At 39.1% G+C, this 21560-nt stretch overlaps 1 protein-coding gene across 9 annotated transcripts in view; it reads right to left on the bottom strand.

Annotated features, from left to right (window-relative positions):
* Positions 1–21560, bottom strand: part of GRIP2 (glutamate receptor interacting protein 2) — a 503998-nt gene that overhangs the window by 101529 nt on the left and 380909 nt on the right. For 7 of the 9 annotated variants that reach the window (XM_060766226.2, XM_060766233.2, XM_060766225.2 and 4 more), the window contains exons 2-4: positions 9571–9651; positions 1134–1269; positions 158–303 (exon numbers count right to left, since the gene is read on the bottom strand). In XM_060766226.2, coding sequence (XP_060622209.2) covers positions 158–303; positions 1134–1269; positions 9571–9651 — 363 coding nt within the window. The remainder of the gene's footprint in view (positions 1–157; positions 304–1133; positions 1270–9570; positions 9652–21560) is intronic. The other 2 variants (XM_060766231.2, XM_060766232.2) reach the window with 1 other exon arrangement.

Here is a 21560-nt window from a genome sequence, read left to right as displayed (position 1 = left end):
AGACATTAGGGAGAGAAGAGAATCTAAGTTTTGATACTGTTAGTCAGAATAAAGATTATCAGATGGATCAATAATACAAGTCAACTTCAAAAAAAATACACTATTAAACACTGTTGTATTCCAAAAACATAAATAGCATCGTTAAGGAGTTACTAACCAGCTGGCGGTAGTTCATATTCTACCTCTAATACTACTCTTTCTCCCACATTCTTCAACAGGCTTATGATTTCATCATGGCGCAATTTGGTCAGGTTAATCCCATTCACTGACTTGATGTAATCACCAACATTTAGCTGATCACTCCTGTAATATAACAAAATAAAATATCTGTGTTAGAGTTTTCTGGAGTATTTTTCAAAATGCACATTATCTGGATTTATGTCCTTATCCACTAACTAGAAAACATTGATCTGCATATTGTACCATATGAATTTGAACCATCAAATGAGCAATACCAGAGTGTATTTCTCAACTGAACACTCCTGTCAAGGATTTATGAAAAGAAGTGTGAATATGTAGGGAAGAGGAGAGCAGGGAAAATATAATGTATATCAGTTTAAGAAGAAGCACTGAAATTACATCAGTAAAGGAAGCATCAATAAGCTCTTTGATTCAAGTGAACAAGTATGCCATCTTTCCTCAGTCTGGCACTTTGCAGATATTTTGGATTAGCATTCCCACTTGATCCTTGACCATGCTGGCTGGAGATTTATGAGTACTGCAGTTGTCCCAAACATTTGGGAGATAATGTGGGGCAAGACATTTTTATACTTTGGCATAGGATACATCAATCTCTGATGCAATCAAGGCTTTCATTTCCTTTTAAAATTTTGTTTATTTATTTTATTTACTATATTTATATCCAAGCCTTTCTCAACCCCAAGGGAGACTCAAGGCGGCTTCCAGCATAGGCAATAATTCAACGCCTTAAAACAATATACATCAAATATACAATTAAATAAACATTTCAATTAAAAGTTTAAATAAGATTAAGAGCATTAAAACATATAAAACATTGCAATTACAACTATAAAACCACATTATCCACAATCATAGTTAATCATAACCTCTCTCAAACTTTTTTATCCAACAGTTTCACCCTAGCCCATAATGCTTTGATGTGATAATCTTACCTTGCTGCCAGTCCTCCTGGTCTTAGGTTGGAAACCCTTGGTTTTCCATCTTTGTCTGTGCCTCCTGATATAGTTAATCCGAGAGTGCTTCCCTCTTTTTTAATCAGTTCCACAATGGTGACTCCTCTGAATTCCTCTGGAGACAGAAAGTATGAACAAGGTAGTTCAGTGTTCAGTCTAGCTGATCTAGTAAGTCAAACCAGGATCAGTTCAGGAGAAGTGAATTACAAGATGATGTCCCACTCCAAATTCTGGAATGCCAGTTGAATACTGCCAATGGGATTGCTATGTTGTTCCATGGTTCTGTTTAAATGTGTATGCACATATACTAGATTATATAAGACAAGTGGTCTATTGTGGGCAGAAAAAGCAAGGTGGGCAAATGTAAGGAGGACTGTATTTGCTCCTAAGGGGGTCTTGAGAACTGAATCCTCATTTAGGCTCCCCATCTGCCTAAATAATTTAACATATCTTTGCCTCCAAATGCCCTAATACCCATGACAGGACATGGGAGGTAAATTTGTCATGAGGAGGATTTCAGATCCAGGAGAGGCCTTCTTAAAAAGAAGGAATGGCCCAAAGTGAACTGAAGTTCAATTCCTGGGTTCTCTCTTTAACACAAAAGGAACCCCTAAAACATGAGAAAATCGTCTCTACCTTTGGTCCACCAAGCATTTTGGACTTCAGTTCCCACAATTCCTAACAGTTGGCAAACTGGCTGGGGTTTCTGGGAGTTTTAGTCCAAAACAACTGGAGGACCAAAAATTGGGAACCACTGGTTTAAAGATATGAGCATTGTGGGATTTTGGGATCAAAATGTTAGGGGTCTTGTATAAACTTTTTGGGGTTGCTGAGTACCTTGGAGTGTGTAGATATGGCCTCTACTCTGATTTAAAGTGTTTGAGTGTGAATTTGCATATATAATTCTATGCTAACATACAGAAGACACTATGTCGAAACAGAAAAAGTAATGGTATTCTTTCTCGCAGATATACACAAAGGGAAATGGTTCTTTCTACCACTCTCCCATATTAGATTTTACAAAAGATTTGCATACTGTCCACATTTTATTTGGGAAAAGTTTTATATTGGCAAAAGATCTACCTGCTTCTCAGGCATAAGGAAGTGAAGATGAAGAAATAGAAGGAATTTCTTTCTTTAAAAAACTAGATAGGAATTTGCCTTTAAAGAATACAGGTAGTTGCCTTATGGGGTAACTGAGATCACTGGTCCATCTTGCCCTGTGTTGCTGACTCTGACTTGATATGGCTCTCCAGGAAGTACTGTACTAGTATTTCTCATCACACCAGAGCATAAAGAGTACACATCCCATCTGAAATCCTGTAACTGCCTCCTGTGGAATTCTGGGGCTTGTAGTTTAGTGAGGCCCAGGACCTCTGTGGCTGAGCATTTAAAAGGCTCCACTCTTAAACTAAAAGCCCCAGATTTCTGCAGGAGGCAACCACGAGATTTCAGATGGGATGCATACTATTTGCCTACTCTTTAAACTCAAGACGAATCAGCAAAGCATGTTCTCTATCTATCAACTACAGTCCTTCATGATTGTAAAAGACACCTGCAAGTTCTGTCTCAGTGGAAATGGGATGGTTCATTACTGCTCTTCTGAACCTAAAACATGTGTTGCTTGAAAATTCACAACTCATTCAAGATAGCCAGTAAAAGATGCAGCTGAAAGGTTTTTGAAGAAAAAAGTTGCCATTTTAGGAAGACAATCCTTGAGAAAATAAACCTCCAAAGAGGCTCCAACTCTTGATTAGACTGAGAAATTCGGATTTCATTTGAAATCTCTTTATCCTTTTAAGTAATGTTTCTTACCAGAATTGTAAACCACCTTGAGTCCCTTTGGGGTAGAAATGAAGTAAATAAATAAATAAATACATATTGCTTTCCATTTTGTGTGATGTATCTGCATCATTACCTAACAGCTTGAAAACAGAAGCCAGAAGTCTTGGATTGGTGTACCTGCCAGAGAAACATTCCTCCTGTGTGTCAATTGGTGTACATCAGGCCTCATCAAAGAGAACCTCTTGTTGAAGAAAAATGGGGAATAATGTGATGTCTCCAGCATCCACTTAGAAAGCATCAATTTCTTGTTTAATATTGCAAGTATGTCTTCTAATTGTTTTAGTGCTCTCAGATATTGAAGTATTTTAATTGAAAGCTACGTACAGTAACTTTTCAGACTACTGGCTCAGAATTTTCAGTAAGTCACAGAGATTCCCTCACCATTCCCTGCTGTTCTAAATTGAATGCCATCTGGCACAATCTTACAAATATCCTCTTGAAAAATTTCAAAGAAGTGACAAATAAACACCGATGGTGCCACAATGGAATGTTATTATATCCTCAATGAAAACTGACAATTGTTTTTTGACAATTCCTTAATGAGACCACCCAGAGCATAACTGCCCATCAAACAGATAATGTTGAAGAGGGATTCTTACTTGTATTCTCCAATCCCCAACCTTTGAAAGGATGGACATACGACTTAGATATCTTGGCAGTACCTGTCTATCTTTTACTTTAACCATTTGAAAGAACCTGAAGGATCATCTCTTCCTACATGAGCTTTGCTAATGGACCTGGTATGTGTCCCAACATCTCATAAGGGTAAGCTGGTGAGGAATAGCAACACAACAGGGCAAGACTCCAAATGTGACAATCTTTGCTAAGGAGGGTCAGGCTGGCTCTATCCCTTCTGAGTTTCTAGAGGGCCATAAAGACTGCCTTTTAACTTTATTTATTATTTATTTGCTTCATTTATACCCTGTCTTTTTCACCCCTGTAGGGGGACTCAGGGAGTATTCCATATACTGAAAAGAGTGAAACAATAAAACACATAGAATAATAACAGATTAAAACATATAAAGTGTATGATTCCACTCATCTGTAATCCTTGCTCATAATCCTTATTCAGACTGTGTTGAAACTGTAATGATTCATTCTGCAAACGCTTGTGTACAGAGCCATTTCTTTACCTTTTTTCTGAAAACCTGAAGAGATGGGGCCTGCCTAATGTCACTGAGGAGGCAATTCCACAACAGGGGAAACCACTGAGAAGGCCCTGTCTCTCATCCCCACCAATCGAGCTTTAGAAGGTGGTGGGACCAACAGCAGGGCCTTCCCTGCCAATCTTAAAACTCTTGTTGGCTCATAGGAGGAGATGCATTTGGACAGGTAAGTTAGCCTTTAAAAACAAACGGGTGCATTTGAGAGTTGAGAATCATGTAGATACTGGATGGCAACTCCCAAATGGTTTCTCACCAGTGGCTATGCGATCTAGTCCTGCTGGGACTTGCAACCCAGCAGCATTTTGAGGGCCACATCCACTTGTGCACTAGAGCCAGGGCTTGTAGGGCTAACCTCCCAGGACATTTTAAGGAATAGGGAACATGTGATCATCTGTCTCACAGAGACAGATAATTCCTTCTGGGTTTTATTGCAAGCTCCACAGTAGGTAAAGAGAACATTTCCTGTAACAATATCATTTCAAGCTATCACTGTTGTAATTAATTGGCATGGCTTGATTTAGTGCACAAACTTCATCAGCTTTACAAAAAACCAGCTGTGGGTGAAGAAGAAAACAGCTATTGTGGTTATTAATATAGACCAGACCCACACAACCTGCAGCCCTTCTGGTGTTTTAGACTTCAGCCCCAAGAATTCCTGGTCATTTGACAAGCCGAATAGGGCTTCTGGGAATTAGAGTCCCAAACACTTGGAGGGCCACAGGTGGTGCAGGCCTGATGTAGATCAGACAACTACTTAGATTTTGCACTCCCCTTGGGGGTGCTACTAAATGAATTAGCACGGTGATGGGGAGCCAGGCACACTATATCACCATCCACAATATTTTGTCGAACTCCACAATATTCTCATACGTCTTTAAGGTGGGCTTCTCCAACCCATGACAATGCATTGTTTGAAGCCCAACTGGGGAGAAATTTCATTGGCACTTTTAAGCTGCTAATAAATATTATACCTCTGTCATGGAGTGCTACAGTGTAGAAGATATTTTGGCAGCCTTTATGAAAAAGTCATAATATTTCATCTGCCTTTTAAACACAAGAGGCTAGGAAGGAGCATAAAGTACATTTAAGAGCAGATATGGTAGTAAAAATATCAAAATGTTTGACAGAAAACAGAATTCAAGCTATTTTACTGGAGGTGAACCTAGTTTTACAGAAAACGAAACCCAAGGAAGCTTAATCCTGTTCTATTTATCTAAGAAGAATTAAAAAAACTGATGTTGAGATATATCTTTAAAGAAGTTGTTATGACAGTAAACAAAAGATAAAATAGAAAAAAGTAGGTACGATCATTTCAGAGTCAGAAAAGTAGGTAGAAAATCTTGTAAAATGAAATATTTGCAGTTTTTTCCCCTTTTTCACATTTTTCCATTAAAAAACTAGAATTCTTGTATCCAACAAACAACACCAAAAACAAAATCAGAATAACAATAGGCATTGAAAAACCTTAAAAAACCAGATTGAAGCTATGTTTTTTTCATGCACATCCTGACAGCAGCAATAAATCAGACTTGGATGCAACTATGAAATTAGCACAGTGTTTCTCAAACTGTGCGCTTCCAGATGTTTTGGACTTCAGCTCCCAGAAATCCTAGCCAGCTTACCAGCTGTTTAGGAATTGTGGGAGATGAAGTCCAAAACACAAGAGGAGCACAGTTTGAGAAACTGGTCTAGAGAATTCCACAGTTTGGGAGTAAAAGAGGAGAAAGCCTCCTTCCAAGTGTCTTCACAGAACATGGTTTCCTCAAGAGATCCTCTTTTGAAGATCTTAACATTCTGAGAGCTTCACATGAGACAGGTTATCCCTTTGATAGCAACACACTCAAGTAATTAAGGGCTTTCAAAATGTTACAACCAATACCCTGAAATGGCCCTGGAAAGCAATGGGGCTTTCTGTACATGAAGTGTACAGTTAGCACTTTAGCTACATTTTGCACCAAACAAAGCTTCTAGACACTCTTTAAGGTCAACATCACATGAAGCCCATCACAAGTCAAAATGTCATATAACAAAGGTATGTATAACTGTTATAAAACCAGGTATGCTCAGGAACAGTCATGACTGATAAACTTAGTGGTGATGAGCAAAAAGACTTCTTACTGCCACAGGCTGGACAATATGGGATCAAAAAGTACTCTCATTATATAATACTAATCCTTCAGAAGCAATATAACTACCGTATATTCCGGCATATAAGACGACTGGGCGTATAAGACGACCCCCAACTTTTCCAGTTGAAATATAGAGTTAAGAAGACTCCCATGCATAAGACTACACCCGCGTATAAGACGACCCCTGACTTTTGAGAAGATTTTCTTGGGTTAAAAAGTAGTCTTATACGCCAGAATATACTGTACTTCTAAACAGGCTGAATCCTATCTCCAGCACCAGCTCATTTAGTTGGAGTTTAATTTCAGCTTGTTCAACCATTCAGCCTATTATCAAATCTAGGCAGCACTCAAGTATAGCAACTCAATGATTTTAAAATGTCAGAAGTGACTTGAGAACATACTGGTGTGAGAGAATTGGCTATCCACAGAGATATTGCCCAGGGAACACACAGATGTGTTACCAATGTGCTGGGAGGCTTCTCTCATGTCCCTGCAAGCTAGAGCTGACACACAGGAGCTCACCCCATCTTAGAGATTCAAACTGGCAACTTTCAAATCAGCAACCCGACTTTCAGGTCAGTAGTCCAGCTAGCACAAGGATTTCACTCATTGTGCTACCGCGGCTCTAACTTAATGATGTTTAATGACAAGGAATGACAAATCTAGATATCAGCATATCAGTGATACCACACCCCAAAGCTCTGAATGGCCTTTTCACATTTTTCCATATAGATCTCAAACTCTGGTCTTCAAGGTGTTTTGACCTTCAACTCTCAAAAGCTTCAGCAGCATTGGCCAACTATCAGGGATTCTGGGAGCTGAAATCTAAAACATCAGGGAGTCCAAAATTTAGGAAGTAATAATAATAACAGTGGGAAAAGAACACAGTTATAGTTTCACACAATCATTGTCCAGAAATATGTTCTGGGACAAGAAAGATCAGCACTACTACAATACCTCTAGTGGCCAAATTGGCTCAGTACTCTAGAACGGTATAATATGGAATCAAAACCTACTGAGATGAGTAAGAGAACTTACTACATCAAAGTCAGTCATTCATCATTGCCTCTTAAGCAGAAGAGGTGACCCTTCTCATAGCAGCATTAATCAGGCCTTAATCATGGCATCAAAGTCACATGGGCAGATTTGATGCGACAGAAAAGGAAAGAGTCAAGTATACACAAGGTATAGTTTTCACAGCTCCATATATACTTTCAACAACCTAAAGATACCCAAACAATAAAAAAATTCCACACAACTTGATAAGCATGTCAACCCAATAGCAGGGTCAATACCAAGAGAGATCACAGCAATTTTGTCACTAGGCACGCAACAAACCACTCATCACAAGCCACTGCTCCAGCACCTGCTTTCCACCACCATTGTAAAACATGTTTTACAGTATTTTAAAAAGCACTACTAGTTCATCTGAGTGGATGTCATGATGGCAGAGTAGTAAGATTTCCTCACAGTTCTCATTGCTACAATTTAAATCTTCAGATGATTGCAACTGGAAATATCATGCTTGAACTGTGCTCTTCTAAATTACTTTCTCTCCCATTTCATTGATCTGCGGTCTACCACGAGGCAGGGGCATTTAGGAGCTACGCCATCAATTGCCGGGGTCATTTCTATATTCTCCAGATCAGGCACTACTTCAACCTAAATACTGCAATATGAAGACAGTACAACAGTTTACAATGCACCAGTATAACAAGTAAAATCATTTTCATTACTTAAGTATTTTGTACTTTTCTACAATGACTACAATTTGATCTAGAGTGTGTAACACGAGGTGAAAAAAGTATAAAATTGATATGATTTCCAAGTTTTAGTTTTGTGCATCCCCTGCCAGGCAAAAATTACCCCTGAATTGTGCCTTGACACTCAAACGTACAAAAATATGCAAAAACACCCTTATGTATCTTCTACCCTCCACCTCTGAAATGTGTTTTTAATTGTTCAGTTCCTGGGCATAACAGCTATTTGGCCGTGAAAAGGAGAAAAAGAAAAGTATTCTGGCTTCCAGGAGAAGGTTGTTAAAGGGCAGCTACACAGTTGTCTTGCCCAGGCCTAAGAAGAGGAAGACTTCTGCAGGAATGATAGGCACATCAGCATGTACTGATCGATATCTAAGTAATCTGTAACAGGTTGACAAATAGATTTGAAAAAAAGTTACATTTGCAAAAATATACTATTTTAACACCAGCCACTATAAAATGCCTTCAACACCATCTTCTAAATTAGAGCATCCTAAACTATCGGTCGTGACCCCATTTGGGGTCCCTATCTACGTTATGCATCTTGTCACCCAGTGGCTGTTTTAGACATCTACATGAAAACAGGAGAAAAAAAGGAGAGCCAACCAAGCATATACTGCCACTTGAGGCTGCAAACCAAGCATGCCACCATGGAATGAATTATGTTGCGAAGATGCTCTAAAGTCTTGCAATCAAATATTATGCCAAGATTTAATTCTTCATGTAAAAATAATTAAGCACATTTCTTAGTATGCAAATCTGCTTTCACCTTTAATAAATGGTGAAATTATATGTATATCATATAATTGTTTCAAAAATATTTTTGATTTATTTTCAATAAATGTTTGATTTGTATTATACTCTGAGTAGATAGATAGATAGATAGATAGACAGACAGACAGATAGATACCCAGAAACATGTAAAAAGTTCTTGAGGGAAAAGGGATCACAAGTAGAAAAAGTTTAAGAAGCTCTGCCCTAAACTATAGTGAAAAAATGCTGAAAGTGTGTTTCTTGTTTTGGAAGATGTGCGACCTCTATTCAGTTCCGAGATTCTAAACACATTACAAATTTGGGGTACAGCAATAATTCTAAATCAGTGGTTCTCAACCTGTGGCGGTGTTTTGGCCTACAACTCCCATAAATCCCTGCTGTGTACCAGCTGTTAGGATTTCTGGGAGTTGAAGGCCAAAGCTTCTGGGGATCCACAGGTTGAGAACCACTGTTCTAAATGCATTTTGACATCAAATTCCAGACTTTGAAACTCAGGATTCTAGTAGAAAAAAAAAAGGGGGGGGGGGGAGAATCCTGAATACCTGATATCTGCTCACTCTGTTACTATCTATCTCTATCTATCTATCTATCTATCTATCTATCTATCTATCTATCTATCTATCTATCATTTATCTATCTATATTTATAAACAAAATAACTAACAGCCTGTATTTGAATGTTACCCAAGCAACCTGAACATGGATATGGAGACATACATGGATAAGAGAATACCTACAATTACCTGGAATACTTTGCCTTCTTGAGACCAAAGCCGTGTCCAGTCCACCTGAGTCTTTGCTCCCTTTCGAATAAGGGCCATCATCTATGGGAGGAAGGAAACAAACCAAGAGTTCATGGATCCTAAAACAAATATTTCTTCTCTGTTACTCCAAACAAGCTTACTGTCACCATCCTTTATAACCTTCCAATTTATAAATGTTTTGGTGGCTAAAGGCATGGCACTCGAAATGGCATCCCTGTGATGACTTGTAAACTACTCACATTTGTAGCTAGGTCACGGCTGGAGAATGCACATGCTTCTAGACTACGACTCCCACCATCCTCAAATCAACAGAACCAATGGTGAGGGATGACGGGAGCTACCATTCAATAATATCAGCCCTGATCTGGATCCTCTCATTTTACATTAGAGACTGTCTTCATCATCCTTAAAGCAGCCTTCTCCCTATTCCATGTTTGATGCAGATCAATATCAATAAATCCCTTTTTTCAGGCATATCCATGCGTTTGGCTATGCTGGTGATGTGGATGTGGATGCACATGCAAACCGCGCTTATGAATAACACTACACACTCACTAGAGTACTGGACTTGTGCATCTGAAGAGATCTGTCTAATGGCATTTTGGCTAAATGCCATTACACATCTGTCAACTACTTTTTAATGAATGTAGTTACAAACCCCTACACAGACTTTTGGGATGCCGCCAGGTACAGTGAGGCATTCTGAGAAGGGTTCACATGAATAGCGATGTCCCCACTATCCGTTTCTCCCTCCAGGTGAATAACAATAGGACCTTAATGTCTCAGCAAGGCAGTGGTGGGAATGCATGTGGGAGATTCCATTAGGCATAAAGCTCAACATTCCCAAGAACTGTAGTACTCCCCCTACCTGCTCAAAACAGCAGCTTTAACAGCCTGATCTATTTTTCAAAAGATAACCCTTTAAGGGTGAAAGCACATAATTCTCCTAAGTTTAGCATGCTGTAATATTCGTGAAGAAACCCTTGGTGTCTGGAAATGGAATAATACATCAGGACACCAACAGAGCACTAAATCACCATACTTGAATTCAATCACCTATTTCCTTGCATCCTTTTATTCCAAAGTCACCTCTCCTTGCTGCTGCTTAAAGTTGCATATAGAAAAAAGAAGGGTGGGTTGAAACAGTATTTGAAGGAAAATACTTTTAAAATCTAAACTGCATAATTAAATGTAAGTTTCACTTCCTATATATCTCTATTCCCAAGGAGGTGTTTATTTGCTAGGAAATAAGAACTCCCAAATTACTTTCCCCCCACATTTATTGATGCTTCAAATCACAGAAACTTCAGGACTATATATAAAAAAGTATTTTTAAGGAAACCCATGGGGGCAATAGTTATAATGCACCTGGCTGCATCTCAACAGAGTGCCTGTAAATTACGACACATAAGGAGTTTCTCCCAGCATCCCAAACCAACTCCGTTGCAAATGGTCCTTTATCATGTGTCAGCACTGCAGCAGTCATGGAAAATGTGTTCCCCATAAGAAGACAGCAGCACATTTAGGAAATCAGCACAGTTAACCGTACATAGGAAAGGTGATGGGAAGATCTTTAGATGTGCATAGAGGCTCCAGTTTCACCAACTATCAGGGTTACTCTGCATGTGATGGCTATGAAAGGCATATGCAGTGTTTGGATGCTTGATCTTTTAAAAATAAATTAAAACAGGAGTTGGAATTCAATATTGGCCTTAGGACCCCCATCAAAAAGCTGCAAAAGTGGGTGTTTTGGGTGTTTTGGGAAAATAGCATACAGTATGATAAAGCCCTTGCGGAACCCAAATCTCAACTAGTTTAACTGAATTGATTTTTTTTTTTACAACGCAAGTGAGGGTAATGACAAGGATGCCCTCTGTATCCACAGATTCCCCACTCAAGCATTCAAACAACCATATTTCAAAAAGCAAACCTTGCTTTTGCCATTTTATAAAAGGGACCCTATTTTACTACACATTTGTATATAATGGGACTTTACTATCCATGGATTTTGGAATCCACAAAGAACAAAAGCCCAGTGGATACAAAGGGACCACTGTAGTTTGTTTTCAGCATCAAGATAGTCTGCCAAAGGTTTAGGCTCAGTAATGCTTCAGTAACAATGTCCTCACACTTACAGCAACACAACTGAGTACTGCTGCCTTGGGATATACTTTAGGGTTGGTCTCCAGAAGAAAGCTCAGACTGGTGCACATCTGGCCAATTGTAGATGAAGGTGAGTCTTTTATAATTAAAAAAGTCAGAAGTGGCATATATATCTTCACAGAACAGAAAATACATGTTGCCATCAGAAGCCCAAAACCCATTGTCTAAAAGGGAAGCCTGATGAAACAGAGAGCCAAGAGGCCAGCTGCAATAATGGGAATGGCCCAGACACACCATCTGCCATATGCTCCCCAGCCACTAAGCAAGCATATTGAAATCTCCTTTTAGTAATCTCAAAATAGCACTGTTGTGCTACATCTTTAAAATCAGCACTACTGTGCCCCAAAAGTGCAGTTGATGTTGGCAGATAAGTAAAGTAGACAGCAGAGTGAGCTGTCTTTCAAAACTGCTACATATTAAGTTAGCTTACCATCATGGAGAACCTCTGTACACAGCTCAGTGACAGGAGCTAGCAAAATAAACAAATAAAAGCCATATACAGTATAACAGTATAACAGCCACAATTAGCCGTTCAAGACAAGTGCTGGTCAACAAAAGTCCTCCGGCATCTCACTGACAGTTCAGATGGTCAAATAATTAGTATGAAGCAACTCCCCTTCCTCAAAATAGTCTTCTCTGCAGCACAGTGAATGATGTTAAACTATTTGTTTTTGCTCATTATCTGGCTGAAACGTTTGAGCAGTCAAGGAAGGTGCCTGTTGAAGTGTAAACTGGCATTTGCTGGCATTCCGTTTTCCTGCTGTGTGCCTTTTTGTTCATTTTTGGCTGATTTCCTGCTTAGTCAATTAGGCTTACTTCATTAAAGATTTCTTTCCCACTTCCTCCTCTGCCCACTCCACCCCCAAACTTCAATGAAGACTGAGATTGCATGCTTGGCATTATCCCATAATAGATCGTCCTGGGGGCTTCATTAGACCAACTGTCCCTTGCTTACTATTCTAGAATATGTTAAATAGAAATGGAGGAAATAGCATTTATGACAGACACCCTCCACAGAGAAGGCATTATGTTGCATATCAATTATGCCTACAATAGTTGCTGTCAGAGATTCCCAGTCCACACAATGCATTCTGTTTCTTGACACCATCATGCAGCTGCCCAACAGATTTCTAAACGTCAAGCTGTAGCAAACACCCTGATGCTATCCCTATTTACATGCCGCCACAGCTTCATCAGTACACATTAGCAAATCTATGTTTACAGCATCTTCTTATACCTTTTTGCAGCATATTTTCATATTCTGTGTGTATGTAAAATGCGAATGGTTTGAGGAATATTGTAGCAGAGACCTGGGGGATGGGGTAGCTGCATTTCCATACCTCCAACCAACCCACAGCGTACTTTTTCCAGCCCAGGGAAACCATGGAATGTTGCCCGAGGAAGTCGACATTCTGGCTCCATCTACACTGCCATATGATCCAATGTCTGAATGCAGTGTAGACTCATACAGTCCAGTTGAAATAAGATAATCTGCATTCAGAAATTGGATTACGAGGTCAGTGTAGATGGGGCCGTAGATGTGTTCCTAACACACACTAAAACTGCTCATATAAACTAGCCTCAAAAACACCTTGTGCACTTTGCTCATGAAAGACAGGCTGTAAACACATGCAAAATGATAGTGCTTCTTCCATGAAAAGAACCACAGCTTGTGGGTAGGATGCACACTTAAGCAGTTTGTTTGTTTGCTCCATTCAGCTGTTGCTCCATTTTCAGCTGCAGGCTCTCAGGAAGAAAGAGCCACCAATGAGATACACGGGTTTGCTCACTGAAAAGCAGGCAATTGTTTCAAGTACTTTTTCTTCTCAATTTCAGTCTCAAGTGCCCATCCTCTGAATATTTTCCAGCAGCTGTGTTAAAAAACTTGTTTTGTAAAGCTCAAGGTTCAGAAAAAGAATGTTTTTGTATATAATAAAAGAAGACAACTCAATCTGTTCTATACTATTGTGCAATAAATGGACGGATCAGATGAGGCACATTTGATGAATTCATCATGTTTGCATCATCCTGTTGAATTAAATTGTAGACTACATCAAGAAACCCAACTACAAATTTCATGCTGAAATACTGGGACAGCCCTTCCAAAGATCTATAGAAATGCATACACAGTCTGGTTGAGTTAGTCTAAAGTGTTCAAAGGAACCTCAAAAGGGGAGAGAAATTGCATTATTTAAGTGGCTGTTTCAAGTTTGTGACAGTTCAAAAAGAGATTGAATCTTCAACGTTAGCAGGCTTTTAAAAAACACAGAAAAAAGAAGAATGTGTAAATCCTCAAGTTTGTTTAAGCAGCAACACATCAGTCAGTGCCCATGTCTTCCTTGACAGCACCAGTTGCTGAAGGTCTGCTGTGAGCAGATGACTTATTTTTACACATGCCCCACTTCTAAGCAAGTGAGAAATACCAAAAGCAACATCTTCCTGCTTTGAAGGAAACTGAAGACATCTGGTCACTGTAGATCTGGTTTCCTTGGGCAAAGAGAGGGAGAAGGGAAGCAGAAAGAGGAATAATGTGGCCTTCCAGAAACTATCAGATGGCAATATCCAGCATCCCTCACCATTACTGAACATAAAAAGAGACCAACAGCTTTGCAATGAAATGCTAAGTAAGTGTGTGTGTGTGTGTATGAAGGGAGAGGTATCTCTCACCAAGGTTAAGCTCACATGTTTCTCTCATTCTTTGTGATCTAAATGTTTACATCCTCCAAACAACATTCTTGTTATTTCTGGAGCTTGGGAAAAAAGTTACTGGCAGAGTCCCCCAACCAGCACAGCATGCTATCTGGGAGAATTTTGAAAGATGTAGTTCAATAAAGCAAGCTTGCCACAATTTGTTTACATCACACGTAAAGATTTTAAAGCCTGCTGTCACACCATTGAAGAAGGGGTTATGGTCACATTCTCCTTATGGCTCTCACATTTCATGACAGTTACAATAATTTCTGGGTTAGTTACCTGATTTTTTTTCCTACCAAACAAGTGGCTGACACATGGTAGCTATTTATCAGTTCTAGGATGATTTCTTGGTGATTTCTGTCCTGCCTTTTATAAAGTCCTAAAGGTAGGCATGCTACTTTATTAAAGCCATTTTCCACATATCATTTTTCATAATTTAAATCACTCAATTAAAGTATTCTTATCATAGCACCAGCATGCCATGGTGGTGGGGTTGCATGCTCCTGTGAGGCATGAGGCATGTGGTAGTGCCGTGGCTTGGGTTTTCTATGTTAGACAGACTTGCTGAGGAGTCAGACAACTTCTTCTTCTTCTGTTTCTTACCCATCTCTCCTCATGGCTCAAGGTGGGTTACCACATAGCTAAAAACATGTAATAATTATATGAAATACACATATTAAAACCTATTTCTACAAATACACACACACACACACACACACACATACACACACAGAATAATGGTTAAAATATAGTGGACAGAAAACACAATTTTAAAATTCATGATTAAAACTGGCCTGGTAGTCCTGCCAGAAGACATGGGTTTTCAGTTGTGTCATAAATTCCAACAGCTGACTAAATGTGCCAAACATCCACTGGGAAAAAGCACAAGTGGAATGTTTGACCTTGCTTCAGAGACAACAGCAATTACACCATAGCTAATACTTGTTACTACTGTACTGAATGCCCAATCAGCATCTCCAAAAGCAGTTACTATATGCCCAACTCAAGAATGGAAAACAGAACATTGGTTGATAGGAAAAGAGATTTAAAGATGGGCTTAAAGCCCTGTTCCTTGAGCATTCTAACTGGAGGTCAGCTATGACCAGCAGTGCTGCAGAATTCGAAGAGGCATGAATAGAAGGTGAAAGGGAGAAACATGCCAAGAGGAAGGCGCATCAAGCCAACCCTGACTGGGACTGCCTTCCACCTTGAAACCGCTGTCTTCACTGCAGAAGAACATTCAGATCAAGAACAGGTCTTCACAGCCACCTATGTATCCATCAGCAAGACACTACACTTGGAGGGCCATCATCCTTGGGCTATGAGTGATTGCCTAAGTAAATAAGTACTACTGCATTGAAGGAGGGACAGCAAAAACCTTTTGAATAAATACCCAACGATGAAGCAATCCAATATGAAACAAGAGATCACTGACCCTCCCAGGTCAGAAAGCACTCAATGGGCTACTAGGTACTGCAAAGGACAACTACAAGTAGCACTGAAACAAACCAAAAAGTGTGAACAAAAGTACAAAACAACTTCGGGTAGCACTGTGGCTAATCAAGCCAAAAGGTTATTCAGCTGTTGATGTGCTCGTGGATGAAATACAAGTCTATAATTGCAGAACATATATTACAGTAACAAAGCGGTCCTTGGTCAAGTGGTCCCTGGTCAAAAAAGGTTGGGAATCACTGTACTAGACTTAAAAGAATGAAGAATTGAAAGATGCTGTGCAGAAGTCTAGATGAGAATTGATCACACACCAAAATAGTGATGGGAATGCAAAAGGAGATGAGAACAAAACTGGAGACATAAGAGTGTTCAGATGTTAACGAAAAGAATACTTTGGAAGCATCTGCCATAAAAGGTCATACATAGAGCAAACCTAGGAAGAATAACACTTGAAGAACTAAAGGTATGGTAGGAATAACATTCAGCAGATAGACAACTAAAGGATTGTATTTAAGCATCATTCCCGTTCCTACGTCTTTTACCAAGTACTGTACTGAAATTGGCTGCTTTTAGGAATAATATCTCAGCTTCATGTGTCTCCAGCGTTTTTTTAAGAAAGAAGAGAAGAAGAATAGAAAATGGCAACCTATTTTAGAAGGTTGTTGCAAGAACAAACAAAGACCATAAAGCATGTTGGAAATCTATAGTGCTACAGAAATGGCTCATAGCTCCACAGACTACACCACATCTCTTCAACACCTCTTTTTTATGGGAGTAAAAACAATTTTATACACAGCAGTTAAGTCCCTAGACAAATCACTCAGACAGCAAGTGGCCATTCAGGAAAAACCATTGAGGCCAAAAAGAAAAAGGCAAAAGCCACCGCTCGTAACAATTCACTGCTCTCATTGAGTAGTGGCAGCTTGCAATGCCATTTGAAAGAGAGACTTCTGGCGTGCATATAGCTGCAATTGGCAAACTAAACAGCACATTTCATTCAGTAATGAGTCAAATCAACTAGCTTGCTTCTTTCCCTTTGTTTGTCCCAATATTGTTTCTCCATTGTGTGTATCATCAGATCATGTGTATTGTGCTACAAGCATCATTTGTGATATGGATATTGGCAATATTACAGAGAAAAATTAGAAGTGTCACCATTTTTGAATATGTCATCCCAGTAAAGTCAGCAAGAGGGCTTTTCATTCATCTATAATTTCAACTGTGTCCATCTGCCATGCCATACACATTCATAGGTTTCACATTTGGCATTCTATCTAATGGGACTAAAACAAAGATTATTTGGGTGATCCAATAATCCTAGAACCAACACTTCGGATTTCTGTATTCTTTGCTCTAAATGCATATTTGTCAAAGGGTTTGGAGCATATTTGGTTTTTACACAGGGGGTTGCTACCCTGCTCATCTTCATGCAAATTGGAAAACAATAAACAAATCTTTTGTCCATAGAAAATTGCTGTTTCTGGTTTATTTTTCTGTACAATAAATTGTAAGTATTGCAGGTGCTATTTGCCAGATTTTCTTTTCATTGCAATCACAGGAAAAAGCAAAACCATCAGCATTTTAGCAATACAAAGTAGATTTACTTATATAATTTGAAGAGACTGAGGTAAAGAAACACACAAGACATTAACAAATCTATTTTGGCATTTTGAAGGAAGGGGGAAGGCTTGACAGAGATCTTCTGACAGCCAAGAAGATCTCTGTCAAGCCTCTCTCCTCCCTTCAAAACCTGCCTGTTCCTCTACATCCTATACCAACAATTGTTATCAAATGAGCCAAGAACCATCACAAGGAGTAATGGTCCAGTGACTTAGTGAACCATTCAAGAAAGCAGAGGTGGGGCATCTTTTCCCCTAGCTATATTAACTTCTGATACAAGAATGCTTTGATCATCTGCCGCCAACCAGCACAGCCTTTCCCTAACATGGGCCCTCCAGATGTTTTGGAATGCAACTTCCATTAGACTCAGCCAATGAAACCGATAATGTGAAATCCTTGGAACTGAAATTCAAATGTCTGGAGGGCACCAGAATGAGGAAGGCAAGATTAAAAGGATATTAGGAATAGAATCATGGAGTTGAGCAGAATTGCAAGGGACAGCTAGTCAAATCTCTTGCAATCAGGAGCAAACAAATAAACAACTCCTAAAAATTTATAGAGAGAACATATTAATCAAATCCAAGAATAATCAAGTCTGCAAAAATTTAATCCTCAAATGTAAAGGGTCAACTGTAGCAACATTGATATAGCACAAGAAAACTGCCCTAAGGGGCCTAGCAGCTAATATATAAATACTTAAATAAAAAATAATAATTAAAAAGGAGATTTCCCACTAACAGGATATTCTGAGGCAAGCCTAGCCTAGAAATTCTTCATAAAAGTCAGAGGACTATATGATCTAGATTGGTCTATTGTGGTAAACATGATTTATTTATTTATTTATTTATCATCAGTAGCAATCAAGATTGGTCCTTAGTTATGTCTGCAAAACTAAGCAATGCCTCCTGAACTGACCCTGCCAACATCCTTAGCCAGTAGATTAGCCAAAGGAGGTTTGCTCATCTTCCAGTCAGGGTGCAAAGAAGATGTATCTAGCTCCTTCTCATCAGCGAGTGAAGCTGTGACAAGAACTTGCTCTAGGGGTCCTACTTCTGATTATTACAACCTTACTGTCACTGTCCTTCTGTCCCAATCAGAAGATGGCTAGACTTGGCTCTTAGGATGACGTAAGATGGCATTCATGAGGGCTAACTGTAAGTCTACATAGTGGCATACATGGAACAGTACTGTACAGAACAGCAACCTATATTTCTTAGCCAATATAGCTAAGCCTCCCAGAGGAGGTGACAATATTTTTAATGAAACATCAAAAAACAAAAAAACAAAAACCTCTTAGCATAAGAAGAAGAATCTTTTTTAAGAAGAAGAAGAAGAATCTTCTCCCTGAGGTAACTCAGAGTGGATTACAGAATACATATATGGCAAACATTCAATGCTGTTATACAATTAACAAAGGCAGACAATAAATAGACAGAAGCAAGGCTTTCCTCTTTTTCATTCTGGCATCTGGAGGCCAAGAACCCCCGGTGGTTCAGTGGGTTAAAACCTTGTGCCAGCAGGACTAAAGACCGACAAGTTGGAGGTTAAAATCCGGGGAGAGCATGGATGAGCTCCCTCTGTTAGCTCCAACTCCCCATGAGGGGAAATGAGAGACGCCTACCACAGGGATGGTAAAACATCAAAACATCTGGGTGTCCCCTGGGCAAAGTCCTTGCAGATGGTCAATTCTCTCACACCAGAAGCAACTTGCAGTTTCTCAAGTTGCTCCTGACACACACACAGACAATAATTTGGAGGCTGTGCTCGACTCAGCCATGGGGAGATGTTGTTGTTCCATTGTTCCATTGAGCTGAATTCAATACTGACAGGTCATGAGAGAGAGAATAATAAGCAAATAAGACCAGTGTGGTATCTTAGTTCATGTGTTTGAACAGGAGTCTGAGAGACCAAGGTTGAAATCCTCACTCAACATTGGAAAACCACTGGGTAATCTTGGACAAGACACTCTCCGTTTTAGGAGAAGGCAATGGCAAACCGCTTCTGAACAACTCTTAGTAAAAAAAAAACAAACTCTAGAAGAGGGTCACTGTAAGTAAAATCTATCTTGAGCACACAATAACAACAAGCAAATGACAACATTACATAAAACAGAGCACTTATGAGGATTTTAGTATCAACGCTTTCATAGAATGCAGAACTTAGAAAAGTCATCTTTTAAGTCTACAAATTTCAGAATCCCCCAGTCAGCACTGCCACTATGTACAACAAGAAAGCAAACCCCCCTCAACAGCAGCTCTGCACAGCCCCGTAGACCAAGCAATGCCATCCAATTGGGTCCATTGGGAATTTAATCTAAATAATCGGATTACATGCCAGTTTCCTGAAAGCCACTGAGTTGTCTTCTGAGATTATGGCTGGTCTCAACACAACATATTAGGAAAGAGCAAGAACAAACCTAACATGCTTACTGTTAAGCCTTTGGGAAAGAAACCTTCAGCCATGCCTACTTGTCAAGTCTACAACTGGGAGAGCATAAGCTCATTTAGGGATGACACCAGCTTGGCATTTCTTTATCTGACTATTAAAATATCACTTCTAAATTTGCTACTAAATAGCTGCAAGGATATTTTTAATGAAACCTAAATTTATTATAGTAAGCCCAGAGCAGATAAACAGAGAAATCCATTAATCCCTGGCAGAAGAGAAAAAGGGTTTCCTTATCAAATAAAATCAGGTAAGTTTATCTACAAAATGCTTTTCTTCCAGGATAATTGCTTGTTGTAGTTTTTAAAAAGTATATCCACACAAGAAAGTATGTCAGAAGGATAAACTATATGGTATTTATTTATCATGCACACAGAAAAACCATTCTGTGCTTAAACTAATGCTCAGAAAACGTGAAGTGAGCAGTAACTGAGTCACATTTGTCAAAAAATTTAGCATAGAAGCTGCTGCTACTCCGCTGCTTAAATTTACTGGAAGAGTAAATTTAAAAGAGTACTGGAAGAGATGGAAAATAAGAATGCCATCTTGTGGGGCTAAACCAGAAATTACCAGAACCCTCCTCAGGATTTCAGGCTACAAAAAACAAAATTGCCACAGCAACATTTCTAGCAACTGGCTACTTACAGTGGAAATTACTACTGACTATATCCTCAACACTTTAAACATTTTTTCTCCATTGATTGCACAGGCCTAATATTCACAACACCATGCTTGCTTCCTCTGCAATATTATCCCTTAGTATTATTTGTCATTATTAATATTAATTATTTTTATGATAATATACATACGATAAGAAGGGAAACTATGGAATTAGCCTTTCCATTGTTGCTAAAAAGGTTTCTATTTTGAGGAACAAACCCCCTTCCATAAACGTGGGAAGAGACAAAGTCATGGACTGGGGAATAGGGGATCTAGCTTTTTCATCTCAGTGGCATTTGTGCTGTCAAAAAAGAAACCCACACTTCATCATTCTAAATTGCTGGAAGAGATGAAATCTTGATTTTTTTTATCTACAAAGCAAAAGTATAGAAGACAAAAATAGAAAAATAAAAGATTTCTTCAGCAGAATAGACCAAGTGAAGTTTCACATGACATTTACTCATTGAGCCATATTATTATTTTTATTGTTTATTTATACCTCGCCTTTTTTTCTCCACAAGGAGACTCAAAGCAGCTCACCTTAAAAGCTATTTCAATACAATTTTAAAATATACAAACATTAAAACAAAATTTAATATAAATGGTATTAAAAATTCACAAAAATTCACAAAAACATAATCAAAACTAAAAACCACAGCACCCCCTGACTTGATTGTAAAAACATTCCTTAAAAGCCTGAATAAAAAGGTTTTAGTCTGCTGTCAGAAGGACAGCAGGGAAAGGGCCATTCTGGCTTCCCTGGGTAAAAGGGAGTTCCAGAGTTGAGGGGCAGCCACTGAGAAGGAAGGCCCTCTTTCTTGTTCCCACCAACCAAGCTTGAGACAGAGGAGGGACCAAGAAAAGAGCCTCTCCTGAGGATCTCAGTGACCTAAAATGTTATGTTAACCATAACTGGCTTGCTCCCAAGCACAACG

The sequence above is a fragment of the Anolis sagrei genome, chromosome 2 (genome assembly GCF_037176765.1).
Source record: "Anolis sagrei isolate rAnoSag1 chromosome 2, rAnoSag1.mat, whole genome shotgun sequence".
Taxonomy (NCBI): Eukaryota; Metazoa; Chordata; class Lepidosauria; order Squamata; family Dactyloidae; genus Anolis; species Anolis sagrei.
This window is presented reverse-complemented; position numbering and strand designations above follow the sequence as displayed.